At 51.8% G+C, this 13,383-nt stretch overlaps 1 protein-coding gene across 1 annotated transcript in view; it reads left to right on the top strand.

The window, feature by feature from the left end:
• Positions 1–585: 585 nt before the first annotated feature.
• Positions 586–13,383, top strand: part of PDK3 (pyruvate dehydrogenase kinase 3) — a 38,752-nt gene continuing 25,954 nt past the window's right edge. The window contains exons 1-3 of the mRNA XM_038757399.1: positions 586–743; positions 9,938–10,079; positions 12,931–13,002. Coding sequence (XP_038613327.1) covers positions 638–743; positions 9,938–10,079; positions 12,931–13,002 — 320 coding nt within the window. The 5' untranslated portion in view covers positions 586–637. The remainder of the gene's footprint in view (positions 744–9,937; positions 10,080–12,930; positions 13,003–13,383) is intronic.

Here is a 13,383-nt window from a genome sequence, read left to right as displayed (position 1 = left end):
GTTAGTATGTTTGGTTTTGTTCTCCGTCTCCCGCTTTTAGACTGTGAGCCCACTGTTGGGTAGGGACCGTCTCTAGATGTTGCCAACTTGTACTTCCCAAGCGCTTAGTACAGTGCTCTGCACACAGTAAGCGCTCAGTAAATACGATTGATGATGATGACGATGATGATGACACGATTGAGTGAATTGATTGAATGAATGAATGAATGAATGAATGAATGAATGAATGAATGAAGTCACGGCGGCCGCCTCTGGCCCCGCCCCCGCCTCGACTGGAGCCAATGGGATCGCAGAGTGGGGATAGGGGGCGTGGCCTGGGGGGTGTACGTGCTGGGCGCGAGGCGCCGCGGTGCGCATGCGCTGATGGAGGGCGGGGGGTCGGCCCCGAGCGGGGAAGCGCGCATGCGCAGCGGGCGGGAGCTGGGAGGCGCGCGCCCCCAGGGCCGCAGAGCGCCTGCGCGGGCGGGGTGAGGCGGGCGGGGGGCCAGGGGGCGGGGCCACAGCCCGCGGCGGCTCCGCTGGGGCCGTGGGGGGGGCGCCGCCGCCGCCTCCTCCGCCTCCGCCTCCTCCTCCGCGCCGCCCGGCGGGATCGCTCGCCCGCCCCCTCCCGGCCGTCCCCCGCCGTCCCGGCCCGAGGATGCGCCTGTCCCGCTGGCTGCTGAGGCAGCCGGTGCCCGTGCAGATCGAGCGCTACTCCCGCTTCTCGCCCTCGCCGCTGTCCATCAAGCAGTTCCTGGACTTCGGTGAGGACGCCCCCGACACAGCCTCTCCGCAGCCTCTCTCTCCTTCTCCTCCTCATCCCCTGTTTCTTCACCCTCACTCTCCATCTCTTCATCCTCAGCCTCCTTCTCCTCCTCATCCCCTATCATCTCTTCATCCTCATCCTCCTTCTCCTCATCCCCCAGCTCTTCATCCTCATCCCCTTCACCTCCTCCTCATCCCCTCCTCATCCTCCATCTTCATCCTCAACCTCCGCCTCTTCATCCTCATCCTCCTCCACATCCTCTCCTCCTCCTCCATCTCTTCATCCTCAGCCTCCTTCTCCTCATCCCCTATCTCTTCATCCTCATCCTCCTTCTCCTCCTCATCCCCTGTCTCTTCATCCTCATCCTCCTCATCCTCCTCCTCATCCCCCATCTCTTCATCCTCATCCCCTTCTCCTCATCATCTCCTCATCCTCCATCTCTTCATCCTCAGCCTCCATCTCTTCATCCTCCTCCTCCTCCACATCCTCTCCTCACCCTCCATCTCTTCATCCTCAACTTCCTTTTCTTCATCCTCATCCTCCTCTTCATCCTCATCCTCCTTCTCCTCCTCCACATCCTCTCCCCATCCTCTTTCTCCTTCTCTCTCTCCGCCACCTCCTCATCCTCCGTCTCTTCACCCTCTTCTCCTTCTCCTCATCTCCTTCTCCTCATCTTCCGTCTCTTCATCCTCATCCTCCTTCTCTTCCTCATCCCCTTCCCTCCTCATCATCCTTCTCCTCATCTTCTTCTCATCCTCCTTCTGTTCATCCTCCTCCTTCTCCTCATCCCCTTCTCCTCATCGCCTTCTCAGCTCTCTTCTCCTCCTCCTCTGCCTTCTCCTCATCTTCCTTTCCTCCTCCACCTCCTCTCCTCCTCACCTCCTCCTCTTCATTCCCTTCTCCTCATCTTTCTCTCATCCTCCTTCTCCTCATCCTCCTCTTTATCCTTATCACCCTCCTTCTCTCCATCCTCCTCCTCTCCATCCTCCTCCTCTCCCTCCCTCTCCCTCATCTTTCTTCTCCTCCCCCTCCTGCTCCTCCTCCTCCTCCTCCTCATCCTCTTTCCAGTCCACTTCTTCTCCTCATCCTCCTTCTCTTCATCCTCCTCCTCCTCCTCCTTTTCCCCCTCATCCTCCTTCTCCTAATCCCCTCATCCTCCTTCTCTGCATCCTCCTCCTACTCCTCCTCTCCCTTCTCCTCATCCTCCTCATCCTCATCTTCCTTTTCCTCCTCATCCTCCTTTTCCTTCTAATCCTCCTTCTCCTCATCCCCTTCTCCTCATCCTCCCTCTCCTCCTCTTCCAACTTCTTCTCCTCATCTTCCTTTTCCTCCTCCTTGCCCTCCTTCTCCTCATCTTCTTTCTCCTCCTCCTCCTCCTCTTGCTCCTCTTTCTCCTTCTGCTCCTCAACCCTCCCACCCCCGTTCCCAGGCCCCCCCTGGGGATGTGGGGTGGGAGACAGAAAGGGAAAGAGTGTCAGACGTGTGAGGAGGGATGTCAAGTGGAACGAAGGCCCGGGTGCTGAGGGAGAAGTGGGCGATGAGACATGGAGGCCCCGGCAGCCTCCGGAGCACCTTTTTTGTGGTATTTGTTAAGCGCTTACTATGTGCCAGGCACGGTACTAAGCACTGGGGTGGATACCAGCTAATCGCATTGGGCACAGTCCCTGTCCCTCTTGCGACTCCCAGCCTCAATCCCCATTTTACAGATGTGGGAACTGAGGCCCGGAGAAGCAAAGTGACTTGCCTAAGGACACCCAGCTGACAAGTGGCAGAGGCGGGATGAGAATCCAGATCCTTCTGACTCCCAAGCCCCTTCGGCCATGCTGCTTCTCTTGGGTGGGACTTGGGTCCCGGGGTCGCCCCCCATGATCTAGGTGGAATTTTGGGGGGGTTGAGGTGTCGCCCACCCTCGCACACCTCAGAGCTCAACTGATGTAGCTTGTCGAGCACGTGATCTAGGCAAGGCACCTGCTATGGGCCTGGTGCTGTAATGGACGCTTGTTTTGGGCCTGATGCTGGACTGTTCATCTACTGTGGATCAGGGGACTGTCCTGAGCGCTTGCTTTGGTCCACAAACTGTATTGGGTGTTTGTTGTGTGCCAGGGACTATACTGGGTGTGTGTTGTGGGCCAGGAACTGTATGGAATGCTTGTCATGGGCCAGAGACTGTATCGGACGCTTGTCGTGGTCCAGGGACTGTACTGGGCGCTTACCGTGGGCTGGGTTGCCGTGTTCGTCCCCTGGGAGAGAATTTAAAGTCAGTGATGTGGTCCCTTACAACAGGGACTTTACAATCTAATTATGGAGGCTGGCAAATGGAAATTATTTACAAATACTTGGGTCAGGAAGGAAAACTCCCACACTGGCATTCCCCTGGAGATGGAGAAATTAACGAAAGAATACATAAATGGGGTAAACATCCCCAAGCACACGCTGGTGCAGAAGCTACTGGCTAGAAACTTCTTGCTTGACTGTGGGGAAGAAAGGGGTAAGCACTGGAAATTTTGAGGAGTGGAGTGATGTCATATTAAGTGCTTACAATGCACCAAGCACTGTGCTCAGGCAGCCGTAGCAGTTGCAGCCCCTAGCCCACATGGTGGGCTCCCAGTCAGAGACTTTTAGACTGTGGGCCCACTGTTGGGTAGGGACTGTCTCTGTATGTTGCCAACTTGTACTTCCCAAGCGCTTAGTACAGTGCTCTGCACACAGTAAGCGCTCAATAAATATGATTGATGATGATGATGATAGAAAGGGAGAGCAAGTACTTTATGCCCATGTAATAGCTGAGAAAAGCTGGTAATCGACCCCAGATCTCCTGGCTCCTGGGCCGTGGAAAAATTAGGGTCTCCCCGAGGTGGGAATAATAATAATGATGGTATTTGTTAAGCGCTTACTATGTGCCAAGTGCTCTTCAAAGCACTGGGGTAGATACAGGTAATCAGGTTGTCCCATGTGGGGCTCAAGTCTTAATCCCTATTTTACAGGTGAGGTAACTGAGGCGCAGAGGAGTTAAGTGACTTGCACAAAGTCACATACAGTTGGCGGAGCTGGGATTTGAACCCATGACCTTCCAACTCTCAGGCCCGGTCTCTATCCATTAGGCCATGCTATCCCTGGGAATCTCTGCCTGGGGCATAGCTGGAGCCCTGAGCTGCCTTCACTTTCTTGATGGCAGCGAGTTGGCGCCGACCTCTCGGTTTTCCAGAAACTCCTTCCCACCTCCCGGTGCAGGCGACGGAGCTGAGTTGAGTGCAGCGCTTTCCCCTTCTTGCTCTGCCCGTCCAGCCTCCAGATGGGGGAAAACAAGTCAGCTTGGAATGAAGGTGGAGGGGCGTGAAATAGGCTCCGAGCATTGTGACTTTGAAATGAGCGTGAGGAAATTCAGGAATGGTACTCTGGGGATTTTGTAGACCGGTTGGACTGTCGCTAATGCTACTCCCTTGTTAGGATGGAGAAACCCCAAGTAAGTTGACAGGACCAAGGAGAGATTTCTGCACTAATAATAATAATGATAATGTATTTTTGAAGCGCTTTCTGTGGGCCAGGCACTTTACTAATCACCAGGGTGGATACAAGGAAATTCATTCATTCAATCATATTTATTGAGCACTTACTGTGTGCAGAGCACTAAGCGCTTGGGAGGTACAAGTTGGCAACATATAGAGCTGAAATGGGGTTGGACACAGCCCCTGTCCCGCATGGGGCTCACAGTCTTCAACCCCATTTTACAGATGAGGTCACTGAGGCCCAGAGAAGTGAAGTGACTTGCCCGAGGCCGGAGCCGGGATTAGAACCCATGACCTTCTGAATCCTGGGCCCGTGCTCCGTCCACTACGTCACGCACCAGGATTTCTGACTCTATCCACAGACCCAGCAGTCAAGTTGTCTGCCAGGGGTGCTTTTCTCAGCACGTTTCCATTCCGCAGTGGGCAGTATTGAAATGGCCGGGGGAGAATTGGAAGCAGAAGTGGGTGAGCCCTTTGAGGCATCAGAAAGTGAAACTAAACGGTTCTTCGTTTTACTCTGGAAATCTAAAGCCCGGTAGGGAAAAGCAAACTACCAGGGTATGGCGGTTGCTCGCAGGTGGGCGTGTTTTGCTTCCTCAAGAAAAGTTCGTACAGACCAGACCGTGTCGGTTTGGCATCCGAGGCAGCGTGAGCCAGCCAGATAAGACGTTCGGATGGCTCCTCTGTTTCCAGACACGGCTCATTCGGACGGAGGAGAGGTGTCGATTTTGGAAAAACACGGTTTTGAGGTCCAGATCTACGTCAGGAAGCCCAAATGGCCCGTGGCCTGCCCACCTGCGACGGGCAATTTGCCCGACATTCCTCTCACCTTAAACTTGGCTTGCAAAAGGCCTTCGCTGTTTTTGCAGTGCCTTCCTTAGCCGCTACCGTGGAACCGTAATGCGTTGGAGGATGCTTCTGGATTTCATCTTGAGAAATAAAATGCCACGCTTACTAGAAGCAGTTATTTCCAGGGCCTCATTTTGGTGCGAGGCCGAGTCTGAGAATGCCAGCCTCTCATTAGAACCGGAGACGAGTTAAATCCCGGGGGACGGGGCAGTCGGGAGCCGCCCACAGGCCTCTAGCTCTGTTCCCTTTTCTCTGTGTCGGGGTGAGGGCTTTAACAGTCTTGGCCATCCTTTAATTTGATGTGACCACCCGCGGCACCTCATTCCAGTTTCATCCATTGCCCTTTCCTTCCTTCTCCTCCCTTTTCTCCCCTGCCTCTCCCCCGACACTCCCTGTTCAGCTCCCCCTGCTCTCTGCAGCGTGGCTCGGTGGAAAGAGCCCAGGCTTTGGAGTCAGAGGTCATGGGTTCGAATCCCGACTCCGCCACATGTCTGCTGTGTGATCTTGGGCAAGTCACTTAACTTCTCTGGGCCTCAGTTCCCTCATCTGTAAAAAGGGGATGAAGACTGTGAGCCCCACGTGGGACAACCTGATCAGCCTGTATCCTTCCCAGCGCTTAGAACAGTGCTTTGCCCATAGTAAGTGCTTAACAAATGCCAATTATTATTATTATTATTATTATTATTACCCTCCCTGTAGGGGAGTGGGCAGTGCCCAAAGGACTAGAACAAAGGCTGGGTTCTCTTTTTCCACGCCCCCCTGCCAGGGTGATGCTGGAGCCCCTACAGAAGGAGGCCAATAAAGCCGGAGAGTTCAGGACCCCCCACTACTCCCTCCCCAACACCCTGCTTGGGCCTAGAGAAGCAGTGTGGCCGAGCGGATAGAGCCTGGGCCTGGGAATCAGAAGGACCCGGGTTCTAATCCCGACTCCTCCACTCGTCTGCCGCGTGACCTTGGCCGAGTCACTTCGCTTCTCTGGGCCTCAGTTCCCTCGCCTGGAAAATGGGGATGAAGACCGCGAGCCCCACGTGGGACAGGGACCGCGTCCAACCCGACCTGTTTGCATCCACCCCAGCGCTTCCTACGGTGCCTGGCACGTAGTAAGCGCTCAACAAATACCACAATATTGCGGAGGACCGATTCTGCAGCTCTCTCCTTCCCCCTTCCCTGCATCTGTCGCCCCTCTCCTCTCCCCTCTCGGCGCTTCACACGTAGATGGCGGAGACAAAGAAGTTGGGACTCCTGCACACCCAAAAACGTTGACTGGGTCATCATCATCATCATCATCAATCGTATTTATTGAGCACTTACTATGTGCAGAGCACTGTACTAAGCGCTTGGGAAGTACAAATTGGCAAATCGCTTTGGTCCCAAAGCAGATACACACCCATAGGAGGGGGCTCAGGGAACACCCACAAATTTGTGCTCAACCGCACCCCAGTTCCCCAGGGCAGGGAGCCAGCAGGGCAGCAAAGAACAAGGGCGCTAGGAGAGAAGCAGGGAAATCGAGGCAGGAGAGAAGTGAGTAGAGCACAGGCCCGAGAGTCAGCCGGAACTGGGTTCGAATCCCGACTCTGCCACCCGTCTGCCGTGTGACTCTGGGCGAGTCACGTCACTTCCTTGGGCCTCAGAGACCTCATCTGTAAAATGGGGATGAAGACCGTGAGCCCCGTATGGGTCAAGGAACTGTGTCTAACGTGATTAACTTGTAGCCACCCCAGGGCTTAGAACAATGCTTGGCACATAGCAAACGCTTAACAAGCGCCTTAATAATAATAATTATTATCCTGCACGAAAGTCATCTTTCGTCATCTGGGGTAATAAATTTTCAACATCAGGGTTGACTAGGTAGCTCATGGTAGTTGTTGAGTCCCCGGCGGGTGCAGTGCACTGTACTAAGCTCTTCGGAGAGTACTAAGCGCTTAGAACACTGCTTTCCCCACAGTACGTACTCAATAAATGCAATTAATAATGCTACAGAAACTTGTGACTTGTTCTCTGCCTTCAAGAAGCCGACCCTCTCGGCCGGGGAGCCCGATGGAAAGAGAAGCCTCCCCAAATTGAGGTCCCGCCTCTGCCGCTTGCCTACTGTGTGACTTCGGGAGAGTCTCTTAACCTCTCTGGGCCTCAGTTTCCTCGTCTATAAAAGCGGGATAAAATGTTTGTTCTCCCTTGTAGACGGGAAGCCTTTTGTGGTGCCGAGACTCTGACGGATTGGATTAATTTGTGTCTACCCCCTTGCTTAGCACAGCTCTTGGTACATGCTAAGCACTTAATAGCCGCCGTCATGATTATTGCAGCCATAAAGTAGCTGCAGATGTTGAAATGAAGATAATTCTCTTGAGTGCGCAGTCTTACCTATTTGCCTATATTTATGTACGTGAGGCAATGCGTTGATTGTTCCTCTGGGCTATTCCACGTAGGTTTTCCAAGTTTCTGGCTTTTACCAGAGGATTCCCATATGAAACAACATGGCCTAGTGGATAGAGCCTGGTCCTAGGAATCAGAAGGACCTGGGTTCTAATTCCAGCTCCGCCACTTGTCGCCTCTGACACTTTGGACAAACCACTTCATTTCTGTCCTTCAGTTACTTCATCTATAAAATGGGAATTAAGACTAAGCCCTGTGTGTGACTAAGAGTGTGTCCAACCAGATTAACTTGTATCTACCCCAGCACTTAGTACAATACCTGGCGCATAGGAAGAGCGTAAGAAATACCTCATTGGTCCAAGCGCTTGTCCTGACCCATCATGATGACTATATTGGCCTCCTCGCTGTCCTCCCTGCCTCCTGTCTCTCCCCACTCCGGACCATATTTCATTCTGCTGGCCGGATCATTTTTCTACAGGAATATTTGGGCTATATTTCCCCCCTCTTCAAGAACCTCCAGAAGTTGCCCATCAAACAGAAGCTCCATACCATCGGATTTAAAGCCATCCCTCACTTTGCCCCCTCCTACCTAACCCCTGCTATTCTCCTACTCCAACTTAGCCCCCCAACACACTTGGCTCCTATGATGCCAACCTTCTCTCTGTACCTCGATCTCATCTGTCTCGCCGCTGACCCCTCGCCCACGTCCTTCCTCTGGCCTGGATCGCCCTCCCTCTTCATATCCGACAGGCAGTTACTCTCCCCACCTTCAAAGCCTTATTGAAGGCACACCTCCTTCAAGGGGGCTTCCCTGAATAAGCCCCCCCTTCCTCTTCTGCATCGCCCTGCCTTGCCCCCCTTTTTCATCCCCCACCCCCCAGTCCCACAGCACTCATGTCCATATCTGTAATTTTATTTATTTCGGTAAATGTCTGTCTCCCCCTCTAGACCATCAGCTTGTTGTGGGCAGGGAATGTATCTGTTATTTTGTTCTATCGTCCCCTCCCAAATGCTTAGTGTAGTGCTCTGCACACAGTAGCACTCAGTAAGTACGACTAATACGCTCAGTAAATATGACTAATACCATAAAATAAGCTAAAAGGCCATTCTGTCACATTCCAGATATTGAGTCCAGCGAGCAAGTGAGAACTGCTTATTTGCTGCAGATGACCTTCAGGAAGTTCTTTTGGGGTGTCAGCCCCAGGCTACCTTCCCCCCAGCCCCTTTGCAACTGAAAACAACCCTGGCATTTTGGGAACCTCTTTATCGACAGCAGACGGTGGATTTTCCAAATCGACTCTGGAGGGGAGGTCCTTTTTCCGGCGCTATGGCACAAAAGGAGGGATTTGGCTATCATTTACACAGTCAGTTTTTCATATACAGAGAGCCCTCAGGCCTGCTGCTCTCTGCTAGGGAGGAGGCTAGGACCAGATGTGAGCTCACTGTGGGCGGCGAATGGTGACTATTGATTGTTGTGTTGTTCTCTCCCAGTCGCGTAGTACAGTGCTTTGAACGCAGTAAGCACTCAATAAATATGATTGAATGAATGAGTGACTGAATGTGGCACCCTGAACTCTGCCATCATGGGCTGGAATTGGGAATTTTTTTGAGATCCAACAGCTACTCCACAATGCTGGTGATTGAGGCTGTGAGCCCCACATAGGGCAGGGACTGCATCCAACCTGATTAGCTTCTATCTGCCCCAGTGGTAAGTACAGTGCCTGGCACAAAGTAAGCGCTTCTCAGATACCGTAAAAAAAAATAACCGCTACCGGTAGATTATTGTTATTGTCCTGATAACAGCTCATACTGAGGTGTGGCCCTGCCTTAGAAGTAAGCGGAATCAATCGTATTTTTGTGTGCCAAGCACTGCACTAAGGGCTCGGAAGAGTAAAATACAACAGAGTTGGTGGACACGTTCCCTGCCCACAATGAGCTTGCAGTCAGAAGAGATGAAAAAAATCTTCGCTTCAGCCATCAGAAGTCAGATCTTCGTTTCTGCCACCCGTAGCTCTCAGCTTTGTAAATGTAGCAGCTCATCTAGTGGAAAGAGCACGGGCTGGCGAGTCAGGTGACCGTGGGCAAGTGGCTTCACTTCTCCTTGCCTCAGTTTCCTCAACTGTAAACTGGCTGTTAACATTTTGAGTCCCATGTGGGACAGTGACTCTGTCCAACCTGATTAGCTTGTATCTACCCCAGAACTTAGTACAGTGCTTGGTGCTTAGTAAGCGCTTAACAAATGCTGCTATTATTTTTACTAGTATTGTAATCGTCTTTACGATTAATTCTTCTCTTCCACGGGTCCGAATCTGTGCCGGTTTCCATTTGCTCTGATCCCCCCGGAGTTCAACGGTAACACCGGGCACATTCATTCTCCCCCCCTCCTTTTCATTCAGTCGTATTTATTGAGCACCTAGTGTTTGCAGAGCACTGTACTAAGCGCTTGTGACCTCCTCTTTCTTAACAGGGCGAGATAATGCTTGTGAAAAGACATCGTACATGTTCCTCCGGAAAGAGCTTCCGGTGCGATTAGCCAACACGATGAGGGAAGTCAACCTCCTGCCCGACAACTTGCTCAGCCGGCCCTCCGTCGGGCTGGTGCAGAGCTGGTGAGTAGATCACGGGCCTCACGGTGGCTTTGTTTTCATCGGTTTGGAATGCGCCCGTGGCGTCTGGAGAAAAACGCCCACAGTCTCGCTCCACGGAAGCTATTTATTAGACCGTTCTTCTGGCCTTTTTTTATGCCATTTGGACTGTTTTTGAACTGTTGCCTGCCTCTCCCAACTGGAAACAGTCTGACTCCTAGAGAGGAGACTGTAATCTCGTTGTGGGCAGGGAATGTATCTGTTTATTGTTCATTCAATCATGTTTATTGAGCACTTACCGGGTGCAGAGCACTGTACTAAGTGCTTGGAAAGTACAATTCGGCAACAAATAGAGACCATCCTTACCCAACAACGGGCTCACGGACTCTCCCAGGTGCTTAGTACAGGGCTCTGCACACAGCAAGTGCTCAATTAATACGATTGACTGATTGATTTCGGAATAATAGGAGGACACCGATAGGACTGGATGTTTTCCTCGCGGTGTCCAGAAAAGAAGTTTAATTAACTGAAGGTTTAAATGGCAACCTTCCAGCGTTGCTCCTTCCTCTCGGAACAGGTTGATCTTGAATCTAGGCCAGCCACTAAAATTCCCGGGAGCCGTTGACTTCGGGCTTGGTAAAGAGTACTGACTTAGAACCTTCCCCGCCCCCCGCGACCCTCCTCATCAGCAGCATCAGCTGAAGTATTTATTAATCTTTCCGGGATCGGGGCCGAAAGGTGGGTTCTGGGCAGAGCCTGCTCAGGCAGCTGCAAATCCTTGTCTAGTAATAATAATAATAATGATAATAATGATGATGATGATGGTATTTGTTAAGTGCTTGCTATGTGCCAGACACTATAGTAAGAGCTGGGATGGATATAAGCAAATCAGGTTGGACGCAGTCTCTGTCCCACCTCTGTGGGGCTCACATTCTCAGTCCCCACTTTCCGGATGAGGTCACCGAGGCCCAGAGAAGTGAAGTGACTTGCCCAAGGTCACACAGCAGACAGGTGACGGAGCCCGAGTCTTTAAGGAGCGGCTGGCGGACCAGATCAAAGGCTAGAGAAGTGGAGCAGAAGACGGGATCAGCGAGCTAAGGATTTCAAGAGCCTCTGACTGGCCTAATTGGACCAGATTGGGCATTTCTTTGATTCTGAGGCCACCCGGGGGTGGGAGAGGTCTCCCCCTTTTTTAAAAAAGTGGTATCTGTGAAGCGCTTGCTAAGTGCCAGGCACTGTATTAAGGACTAGGATAGATACAAGATAATCAGGTTGGACACAGACTGTGTTGCCAAGGGGGTTCACTCTCTAAGTAATGCTGGTCTTTCAGTCAGTCAGTCATATTTCCAGTCCTCTAGACGGTAAGCTCTTTGTGGGCAGGGGTCATGTCTACCAACTCTGTTAGATTGTACTCTCCCAAGTGCGTATTACAGTGCTCCTTCTCCCCTCCTACCTCCCCTCCCTTCTCTCCTTCTCCAGCCCACCCCGCACCCTCCGCTTCTCTGCCGCTAATCTCCTCACCGTACCTCGTTCTCGCCTGTCCCGCCATCGACCCCCGGCCCACGTCATCCCCCGGACCCGGAATGCCCTCCCTCTGCCCATCCGCCAAGTTAGCTCTCTTCCTTCAAGGCCCTACTGAGAGCTCACCTCCTCCAGGAGGCCTTCCCACACTGAGCCCCTTCCTTCCTCTCCCCCTTGCCCCCCTCTCCATCCCCCCATTTTACCTCCTTCCCTTCCCCACTGCACCTGTATATATGTATATATGTTTGTACATATTTGTTACTTTATTTATTTATTTATTTATTTATTTTACTTGTACATATCTATTCTATTTATTTTATTTTGTTAGTATGTTTGGTTTTGTTCTCTGTCTCCCCCTTTTAGACTGTGAGCCCACTGTTGGGTAGGGACTGTCTCTATATGTTGCCAACTTGTACTTCCCAAGCGCTTAGTACAGTGCTCTGCACACAGTAAGCGCTCAATAAATACGATTGATGATGATGATGATGATGCTCTGCACACGCAGTTAGCTCTCCATAAATGCCATCGACGGACTGATTTGAACGTGTTTTTATTGAAGAAGCGGCAGCAGACATTCGTCTCCACCGTCAGACCCCTCTCTCCATCCTTTATTCCCTCCTTCGCTCTCCGTCCATTAGGAGTAACTGTGCCTCAGTTACTTCATCTGTAGAATGGGGATGAAGACTGTGAGCCCCACGTGGGACAACCTGATAATCGTGTATCTACCCCAGTGCTTAGAATAGTGCTAGGCGCCTAGTAGGCCCTTAACAAATATCATTATTATCATTAAGCCAGAAAGTTTAGGGGACAGAGGCGAGGTGTGGGAGAGGAGGGGCCCAAGATTTGACCGAATCCGGCCGACGCATGGCAAAAGGGACCCGCAGGTGAGCCCTGGCAGAGAATTCTTGGGCCTGAGTCCTGGATCCCAGAGCTGTGCTCCTGTTGACTCAGGAGGGGCACCTGTCTGTCACACGGTTGGCTCTGGGTTCTAATCCTGGCCCTACCACTTGTCTGCTGTGTGACCCTGGGCGAGCCACTTCATTTCTCCGTGCTTCAGTTTACCTCATGTCATCTGTAAAATGGGGATAAAGAGTGTGAGGCCCCATATGGAGCATGGACTGCGTCCACCCTGATGAGCTTGGGTCGGTCTCAGCGCTTAGTACAGTGCCTGGCATGTTAAAAAAAATGTATGTGATACAGGGAGGAGGAGGTACCACAGGTGAGGAAAGTGGGCACCGTGGGGTTAAATGGCATTCATTGAATTAAGTTTGGGGGTGTGTATGTGAATGTGTGTAAAAGGGAGACACCCCTTCAGACAGTTCGGTTTATATTCCCTCTCATTCCCTCGTTCCAGGTATATGCAGAGCTTCCTGGAACTTTTAGACTATGAAAATAAGAGCCCAGAAGACCCTCACGTCTTGGATGAGTAAGTACGGCCTAGAATTTACCTCCAAGATTGCGGTTCTCGACGTAGAAAGGCTAACAGTGAGTGAAACGCTCTTTGGCAGCCAAGTTCAGCTGTGCTCGTTCAACCCGAAAACAAATTCAATTTCCTCTTCATCGGAGTCGTCGCTGCAGACTGTGAGCCCACTGTTGGGTAGGGACTGTCTCTATATGTTGCCAATTTGTACTTCCCAAGTGCTTAGTACAGTGCTCTGCACACAGTAAGCGCTCAATAAATACGATTGATGATGATGATGCAGAAGGGACTGTGGGTATTTGTCGTTTCCCGCGTCCGAGAAAAGCGGAAAGTCACTTGGGAATCCAGTGGAATTCTCTTTCCTGTTTTTAAGACCGACTTCCACAA

The sequence above is a fragment of the Tachyglossus aculeatus genome, chromosome 15 (assembly GCF_015852505.1).
Source record: "Tachyglossus aculeatus isolate mTacAcu1 chromosome 15, mTacAcu1.pri, whole genome shotgun sequence".
In the NCBI taxonomy this organism is placed as follows: Eukaryota; Metazoa; Chordata; class Mammalia; order Monotremata; family Tachyglossidae; genus Tachyglossus; species Tachyglossus aculeatus.
This window is presented reverse-complemented; position numbering and strand designations above follow the sequence as displayed.